The sequence below is a fragment of the Oncorhynchus mykiss genome, chromosome 6 (genome assembly GCF_013265735.2).
Source record: "Oncorhynchus mykiss isolate Arlee chromosome 6, USDA_OmykA_1.1, whole genome shotgun sequence".
Classification (NCBI taxonomy): Eukaryota; Metazoa; Chordata; class Actinopteri; order Salmoniformes; family Salmonidae; genus Oncorhynchus; species Oncorhynchus mykiss.
Genome location: NC_048570.1, coordinates 87,850,761 through 87,860,702, shown reverse-complemented (window position 1 = coordinate 87,860,702; position 9,942 = coordinate 87,850,761). Strand labels below are relative to the sequence as shown.

The 9,942-nt window shown below is 44.5% G+C and overlaps 1 protein-coding gene across 1 annotated transcript in view; it reads left to right on the top strand.

Annotated features, from left to right (window-relative positions):
- Positions 1-277: 277 nt before the first annotated feature.
- Positions 278-9,942, top strand: part of LOC110526751 (integrin alpha-11-like) — an 87,225-nt gene continuing 77,560 nt past the window's right edge. The window contains exon 1 of the mRNA XM_036981392.1: positions 278-472. Coding sequence (XP_036837287.1) covers positions 421-472 — 52 coding nt within the window. The 5' untranslated portion in view covers positions 278-420. The remainder of the gene's footprint in view (positions 473-9,942) is intronic.

Here is a 9,942-nt window from a genome sequence, read left to right as displayed (position 1 = left end):
GAAAGTCTACTTTATCATCAGTGTATTTGGAAGCAGAAGAGAGAGGACACGCATTTCTTCAACTATACCATACCAAGGCACATAATGAATAATGAATAATGGAATGGCTGTATTCAAAATCCAGAGAAACTGATCCAAGATCTGTACTTGCGGTGGATAGCTTGTGTGTCCCTCCGCTCACTGCTCTGTCTGAGTAGCAGAGGGACTGAGAGGAGAGTCCTGTCTGCTGGTTCAACGTGGACCTCCTTTCAATTCAGCCACAGTCCCCTCCTACCTCCTCAGATATAGTGAGCATTTTGACTAGCCGCGGAGTCAACCAGAGCTGAATCTTTAACAGAGCACGCTGCTGGGTCTCTCTGCCTCAGCCCCCAGACACACACACACACACACACCATACACACACACACACCGACCAAACACATGGAGTACTGCCGCGCTGTGTTTCTCTGGATCTGCTGCAGCCTGTTACCAGGTGAGCTAACGTGTGTGTGTGTGTGTGTGTGTGTGTGTGTGTGTGTGTGTGTGTGTGTGTGTGTGTGTGTGTGTGTGTGTGTGTGTGTGCGCGCGCATGTGCATGTGTACAATAAGTAGTAGTTATTACATTTAATTTATTCCAGCTCTCTCTGGAAGGCACATAAAACGTTTGTGGCATAGCTTTTATAGGCGCTAAAGTTAGTTGAATGTTTGCATAAGAAGAGGCAGACAGTCTAGCTTTCAGTTCTCCAATATTTATATGGAAATGTAGACAGGAATATAATTCCACGGTGTCCGCAGTGAAGTGGCTTTCTGGAGAACTAGTAAATGAGTGTCTCTTCTCTCGTGCAGCGAATATCTTAAACTACTATAATATCAGTCTCATATCTTGATCTACTCTAATATCTAAGTTTCATATCTTAGCCTCATATCTTAATCTCATATCTAGAAATACTCTGATACCTTAGTATCATATCTCGAACTATCATATCTTATTCTCATATTTTAGTCTCATATATCTTAGTATCAGATCTTGAACTACTCTCATATCTTAGTATCATATCTGCATCACATCCGGCCGTGATTGGGAGTCCCATAGGGCGGCACACAGTTGGCCCAGCATCGTCCGGGTTTGGCCGGGGTAGGCCGTTATTTTAAATAAGAATTTGTCTTAGCTGACTTGCCTAGTTAAATAAAGGTTAAAAAAAAATAGTATCATATTTTACTCTTATATCTTAGTCTCATATTTTGAACTATTCTAATATCTTAGCATCATATCTTGACCTACTATAATATCTTAGTCTCACATCTTGAGCTCATACTGTGTGAGAGAGATGGGTGCTGAGTTGGCTTATTGAAGGGATGTGCTGGTTCCCTCAGGTTTGACAGAGGTGCTCTGTCTCTCATTGAAAGCAGGTGTGTCCTTTGAAATGAAAGGTGGTGCTATCTGTTTAGAAACTAAGCGCTCAGAGTTTCCAGCATCTGGAAATGTGTGGTGCGCAGCCAGAACTGGGGTCAATTACCAGTAAAATTACAATAGCAGCAACATTTTGAAGTGGAATAGAGAGAGAGAGAGAGAGAGAGAGAGAGAGAGAGAGAGAGAGAGAGAGAGAGAGAGAGAGAGAGTTGTTTGAATTTGTCCTATGGCTATATGACCTGGATTGTATAACCTGATATATGGACTGCATCCCGCTGTCAATCTTCATCTATTTGAATTATGTGGTAATATGAAATTGGACCAATGTCAAGAGAGATTGCTATGACAGGTGGCTTTTAAAGAGTGCACACGGCTCACAGTACTGGTAGCCATACATACTGTATATGTTAGTGTAATTGCTTCAGTCTATGGCAATGTACAGTATGTCACTGTGTAAGTGACATGGAAATGTCTGACGTTTCTTGTCCTCACTGCTTTCCAGTAATGTACTACTGACCTTAATCTAACAAGCAGTTGGATAGCACTAGGTTCCTATCAGGAATCAAGGTAAAACGCCAGTACAGACTGTGTGAAGTAACAGTGTTTATTGTAACAGGGGCAGGCAAACGACAGGTCAAGGCAGGCAGAGGTCGGTAATCCAGAGTAGAGGCCAAGGTACTCTGAGTAGATGCCAGAGTAGAGGCCATGGAGACAAGCACAAGGACAGGTGAAACAGGTCAGGGTGTGACAGGTTCCCATGGTTTTTACACCCTCTTGTTGAAGTAGACTAGCTATTATTAATCTTTGATTAGACGTTGTTAGATGACATGAGGCCTGAGGGTGGAGCAGTAGAGGAAATATTTACTGAGGTAGAGGAATTTGATGTTGGGTCCAAGTTTTGGACACATTCAGTCTTGCCGAGGGGAGGAAAGGTCAACCTTGAGAACACAGAAAGAGTCTGGAATGAGAGAGAGAGAGAGAAGCTGTTGGCCGGACTGGGAAAGAAGTCCTGACAATAAGACTGGAAAGGGCTGCATTCAACATTTTATTTATCTATTGTGGGAGTCTTTGCATCACTACATGTCCTGTTTGAACGAGGCTGCTTAACATGGTCAGGATGGTGTTATAGCGGGGATAGTGACATAGCTAAATGTCCTGTTTGAACGAGGCTGCTTAACATGGTCAGGATGGTGGTAGCGGGGATAGTGACATAGCTAAATGTCCTGTTTGAACGAGGCTGCTTAACATGGTCAGGATGGTGGTAGCGGGGATAGTGACATAGCTAAATGTCCTGTTTGAACGAGGCTGCTTAACATGGTCAGGATGGTGTTATAGCGGGGATAGTGACATAGCTAAATGTCCTGTTTGAACGAGGCTGCTTAACATGGTCAGGATGGTGGTAGCGGGGATAGTGACATAGCTAAATGTCCTGTTTGAACGAGGCTGCTTAACATGGTCAGAATGGTGGTAGCGGGGATAGTGACATAGCTAAATGTCCTGTTTGAACGAGGCTGCTTAACGTGGTCAGAATGGTGGTAGCGGGGATAGTGACATAGCTAAATGTCCTGTTTGAACGAGGCTGCTTAACATGGTCAGGATGGTGGTAGCGGGGATAGTGACATAGCTAAATGTCCTGTTTGAACGAGGCTGCTTAACATGGTCAGAATGGTGGTAGCGGGGATAGTGACATAGCTAAATGTCCTGTTTGAACGAGGCTGCTTAACATGGTCAGAATGGTGGTAGCGGGGATAGTGACATAGCTAAATGTCCTGTTTGAACGAGGCTGCTTAACATGGTCAGGATGGTGTTATAGCCGGGATAGTGACATAGCTAAATGTCCTGTTTGAACGAGGCTGCTTAACATGGTCAGAATGGTGGTAGCGGGGATAGTGACATAGCTAAATGTCCTGTTTGAACGAGGCTGCTTAACGTGGTCAGAATGGTGGTAGCGGGGATAGTGACATAGCTAAATGTCCTGTTTGAACGAGGCTGCTTAACGTGGTCAGAATGGTGGTAGCGGGGATAGTGACATAGCTAAATGTCCTGTTTGAACGAGGCTGCTTAACATGGTCAGAATGGTGTTATAGCGGGGATAGTGACATAGCAAAATGTCATGGCATACATGCTGATGACAACTCATTGAGTGAACAACTGAGGGAGCTGTGCCAGCAAAGTGAGTGGGCTTCATGCCTTTAGTCAATAAGGACAAAGTCAGTGGACACTCATCCAGACAGGGCAACAAAAATAAAGTACCTTCTGAAACAGACCAAAGGTCATTTGATGCTGTCATTTCCACAGAGGATGAGGGTTTGCTGAAGGGTTGGCTGGATCACTCTGTCATTTCCACAGAGGATGAGGGTTTGCTGAAGGGTTGGCTGGATCACTCTGTCATTTCCACAGAGGATGAGGGTTTGCTGAAGGGTTGGCTGGATCACTCTGTCATTTCCACAGAGGATGAGGGTTTGCTGAAGGGTTGGCTGGATCACTCTGTCATTTCCACAGAGGATGAGGGTTTGCTGAAGGGTTGGCTGGATCACTCTGTCATTTCCACAGAGGATGAGGGTTTGCTGAAGGGTTGGCTGGATCACTCTGTCATTTCCACAGAGGATGAGGGTTTGCTGAAGGGTTGGCTGGATCACTCTGTCATTTCCACAGAGGATGAGGGTTTGCTGTAGGGTTGGCTGGATCACTCTGTCATTTCCACAGAGGATGAGGGTTTGCTGTGGGGTTGGCTGGATCACTCTGTCATTTCCACAGAGGATGAGGGTTTGCTGAAGGGTTGGCTGGATCACTCTGTCATTTCCACAGAGGATGAGGGTTTGCTGAAGGGTTGGCTGGATCACTCTGTCATTTCCACAGAGGATGAGGGTTTGCTGAAGGGTTGGCTGGATCACTCTGTCATTTCCACAGAGGATGAGGGTTTGCTGAAGGGTTGGCTGGATCACTCTGACATATTCACAGCTGTCCACTGCTGCTGTCTATATGTGATCTTGCAGCTCTAACCGGTTGCAGCACTGTGGCTTCCTTCATGTAGAATGTATTTAGAGATTGAAACATTGAGCCACATGAAGAGTGTACAGTCTGTTTGAGGTATGAACAGCCTGCGGGCATTCAACGGTTTTCCTAAGCTGTCACACAAGCCTGGCCGTGTTGTCAAGACAACACTTTACTTATTAGGCCTGAGTGTGAGAGGGCAGGTTTAGAGGGCCAGGTTGGACTTGTTACACTGCTCATTGAGTTTTATGGGCTCATTAAGCGAGCAGTGTCATATCTCCCTCGGGCTGCACAAAAACACACAAAAACAGTTTAATAGTGGTGTTTAAAAATGGTTTCGCTTTTTAAAAAACCCGGTCGTTAGTAATTTCTTCGCTCACATACAGTCTGTATTCTTCACCTGTTAGATGTCTAATGTTGGTCATAGTACAGCATGTCTGTCCCCGTACAGAGCCCTCAGTAATTATTGGGACAGTGTGCATAGTTTTCTCTTCTTTGGGCTCTAAACTAAACTTGGATTTGAAACAATGACTATGCTGTTAAATTGAAGACTGCAAGCTTTCATTTGAGGGTGTATTCATTCATGTTGGGGGAACTGTTTAGAAACATAGTACTTTTTGTACACAGTCAGACTGTGACAGTCCGTTCATTTTAAGGGACCAAAAAAATTGGGACAAATACTCATATGTGTATAAAATAATTTGGTCCCATATTCATAGCACTCAATGACTACATCAAGCTTGTGACTCTACACATTTGTTGGATGCATTTGCTGTTTGTTTTGGTTGTGTTTCAGATTATGTTGTGCCAGAAATAAATGAATGGTAAATAATGTATTGTGTCATTGTACTGTACATGAGAATATAATATGTTTCTGAACAATTCTACAGTAATGTGGATGCTAACACGATTACAGTTCATCCTGAATGAATCATAAATAATGATGAGTGAGAAAGTTACAGACGTACAAATATCTTACCTCCAGGAAATGCTAACATCTCACCATTACAATAACAGGGGGGAGGGGTTAGGATATTTGTTCACCTGTAACTTTCTCACTATGTAGAAAACGTGCTGTAATTTCTAAACGGTTCACCCGATATCGTGAAAATACCCTCAAATTAAAGCTGACAGACTGCATAGTCATTGTTTGATTTCAAATCTAAACTTTTGAAATGCTGTACAGCATCAATGTCCCAATAATGAATCAATATGTCATTCAGCCAGTCCTTAGACCCTGACTGTTCCAGTTATGAATGTCCCGATGTCCCCACAGTGGCTTACAGCTGTGCATTACAACTCCCCCCAGAGCTGCTCTGCAGACATGGCTTATACAGTCCATGGCGCTGCGTCAAGCTCTGCCACGGAGGATTTAGTTAACCCTGGGAGGGCGTAGAGCTGGCCGAGAAGGCAGACAGCTTGCTTAGCAGTGCCCAACTCCTGTGTGGGAGTGGCACATCTGGTGCCAGATACTCCATCCCATCATGTCACCAGCACCATCCATTGTGAAGCATCTTTCAACAGGGCTCTGATGAGCTTTCCAGAGAAAAGCCTTCCAGCGCAAGAAGATCCAGAACGGGCCAACTAAAAGATGCTGAGTTGCACCTTTTACCTCATGTGAGGTGTACACCTCCAATCGCAGGGCTGCTCTTTCATGCGAGAGCTGCAGTGTGAATTCCTTCATAAAGTTCAGAGAGCGTTTGACCGTTTCATATTAGAATCTGGAACGTGGACTTCTCCACCACGTATAGGTGTACCAATGAAGGTTGATTTTCAGAGAGGTGGTGGGGAGCTGCCGTCTCGCCATGTGGATTTGGTTAAAACTCAATCTGCTGGTCCAGAATCTTGGCCTGTGGGTAACAGTCATGCCCCGGAGCGTTATGACTGTTACCCACACACAGACCAGCATGGCAGACGCTGTGAGGTGGCCATGTGTGTGGAGATGAAGTCTTTCACATCTTCCCTGAAAGCCCCCCGTGTCTATGTTTGACAAAATGTAGACACGTTATTTTGTTCAGCAGTGTAGCGCTGTATATGATGCATCCGAGTCCCAGGTCACATTATGGGCGTTGCATGGATCCTTTTAAAGGGCATCAGCATCACCTCTCATGAACTGAAACCTGACCATGACTCTGATTGTCCTTTGAGTAGCACGAAGCTCCATCAAGTCCTGTGTGAGGATCCATTCTAGCAGGCGTTGCACCCCTGGCTGTTCATAGTGCACCCGCGGGTCGTCTCTCCACCAGTGGGGCTGCGGTGGAGCTCCTGCAGCTTGGTGCTGGGCCAAAAGCAGTGGCTGGCCGGTCGGGCCCGTGGTTTATTTATCTGGGCAGAAGAGCCGGTACACAGGAAACCCGGCAAGACTCCGGCCTAGCTTTAGGAGCTGCTGATATTACTGGGAATATTAAATTGCTCTGCCACGTTAGGGGTTTGAAATGGAAACTGGATCCCCTCCCCATCTCACGCTTTCACCTCCACTCTTTCCGTCTCTCGCTCATTCTCTCTCTATGTTGTTCTTTTTGCTCTCTCTTTTTCTTGGTAGGAAGTACAGCATAGCTGCTCTGTGATGGTATCTGGGACAGTTTGCTTTATATAACGAGCCTCAGAGACATCAAAGCGCCGGGCTAGTGGAGTCATTTGTGTTTATGTGTATTTAAGACGGCACGCCTGGACAAATTATGCAAACCCATATGGGAAAGAATTCAAATATACCACCTGCTGTGAAGAATTATAGCTTTTCAGCACCATTTCCTCCACCATTTAGCAGCATTTTTTATTTCAGCTTAATTAATATACTTGTTGACTCCCTCCGGATAATATTTTTGGGGGAGATCAAAGAACAGCTGAACATGTGAACCATTCATGCAACAGGAAATGAACAATGTGGAGAATATGTCAATATTTAGATTGAACGGTGTACTGTACATTGCAGTGATGGTAACCATGAATGGATGTTTTCTCCAACCAGAACATATAGTTTATGGCCTTGTCATTCAATTTTGCAGGAAACAATGTGATGCCTTATCAACAACTGAACCATTTAGCAATAACATATGCTAGATGTACAGTGCCTTCGGAAAGTATTCAGACCCCTTGACTTTTTCCACATTTGTTAGGTTACAGCCTTATTCTAAAATGGATTACATTGTTTATTTTCCTAACCAATCTACACACAATCCCCCATAGTGACAAAGCAAAAACAGTTTTTTAGACATTTTTGCTAATATTATTAAAACATTTAAAACTGAAATATCACATTTACTTAAGTATTCAGACCTTTTACTCAGTACTTTGTTGAAGCACCTTTAGCAGGGATTACAGCCTCGAGTCTTATTGGGTATGATGCTCGAAGCTTGGAACACCTGTAATTGGGGAGTTTCTCCCATTCTTCTCTGAAGATCCTCTCAAGCTCTGTCAGATTGGATGTGGAGCGTTGCTGCACAGCTATCCAGAGATGTTTCCTCGGGCTGGGCCACTCAAGGTCATTCAGAGACTTGTCCCAAAGCCACTCCTGCGTTGTCTTGGCTGTGTGTTTAGGGTTGTTCTCCTGTTGGAAGGTGAACCTTCGCCCCAGTCTGAGGTCCTGAAATCTCTGGAGCAGGGTTTCATCAAGGATCTCTCTGTACTCTGTGCTCTGTTCATCATTGCCTTGATCCTGACTAGTGTCCTAGACCCTGCTGCTGAAAAACATCCCCATTGCATGATGCTGCCACCACCATGCTTCACCGTAGAGATGGTGCCAGGTTTCCTCCAGACGCTTGGCATTCAGGCCAAAGAGTTCGATCTTGGGTTTCATCAGACCAGAGGACCTTGTTTCTCATGGTCTGAAAGTCTTTAGGTGTCTTTTGGCAAACTCCAAGCAGGCTGTCATGTGCCTTTTAGTGAGGAGTGGCTTCCGTCTGCTCACTCTGATTGGTGGAGTGTTGCAGAGATGGTTGTCCTTCTGGAAGGTTCTCCCATCTCCACAGAGGAACTCCCAGACCAAGGCCCTTCCCCCCCTATTGCTCAGTATGGCCAGGTTGCCAGCTCTAGCAACAGTCTTGGTGGTTCCTGTCACGTATACTCCCTCTGAGGCGCTCGAGGTCAACAGGCTGCTCATTATTACGAACACATCTCACCATCGTTACGCGCACCAGCGCCTCATCAGACTCACCTGGCCTCCATCACCTGCCTGATTACCTTCCCCATATATGTCACTCCCTTTGGTTCTTTCCCTAGGCGTTATTGTTTCTGTTCCAGTGTTGGTTTCTGTATTTATTAAATACACTCCCTGAACTTACTTCCCGACTCCCAGCGTACATGGTACAGTTCCAAACTTCTTCCATTTAAGATCGATGGAGGCCACTGTGTTCTTGGGGACCTTCAATGCTGCAGAAATGTTTTGGTATCCTTCCCCAGATCTGTGTCTCGACATTTGGTAAAAAATTAACTCCATTCAAATGATGTGTTTTATCATTTGCAAATTTACACAAGAATCAGTTAATGTATGTGTTGACACATTTGGTGTTTGGTATTTTATTAGGATCCCCATTAGATGTTGCAAAAGCAGCAGCTACTCTTCCTGGGGTTCAACACAAACATGAAACATAACACAGAATGACATAATACAGAACACTAAGACAAGAACAGCTCAAGGACAGAACTACATACATTTTTAAGAAGGCACCACGTAGCCTCCATGTCAATACACACAAACTATCTAGGTCAAATAGGTTAGAGGCGTTGTGCCACAATCCTGTCTCGGAGCTCTACGGACAATTCCTTTGACCTCATGGTTTGGTTTTTGTCAACTGTGGGACCTTATATACATCGCCTTGCAAAAGTATTCACCCCCCTTTGCATTTTTTCTATTTTGTTGCATTACAGCCTGTAATTGAAATTGATTTTTATTTGGATTTCATGTCATGGACATACACAAAACAGTCCAAATTGGTGAAGTGAAATGAAAAAAAAATCTTTGTTTCATATTTTTTACAAAATTTTAACAGAAAATTGTTGAGTGCATATGTATCCACCCCCTTTGCTATGAAGCCCCTAAATAAGATCTGGTGCAACCAATTACCTTCAGAAGTCACATATTTAGTTAAATAAAGTCCACCTGTGCAATCTAAGTGTCACATGATCTGTCACATGATCTCGGTATATATACACCTGTTCTGAAAGGCCCCAGAGTCTGCGACACCACTAAACAAGGGGCACCACCAAGCAAGTGGCACCATGAAGTCCAAGGATCTCTCCAACCAGGTCAGGGACACAGTTGTGGAGAAGTACAGATCAGGGTTGGGTTATAGAAAAATATCATAAACTTTGAACATCCCAACGGAGCACCATTAAATCCATTATTATAAAATGGAAAGAATATGGCACCACAACAAACCTGTCAATAGAGGGCCTCCCACCAAAACTCACAGACCAGGCAAGGAGGGCATTAATCACAGAGGCAACAAATAGAACAAAGATAACCCTGAAGGAGCTGCAAAGCTCCACAGCGGAGATTGGAGTATCTGTACATAGGACCACTTTAAGCCGTACACTCCACAGAGCTGGGCTTTACGGAA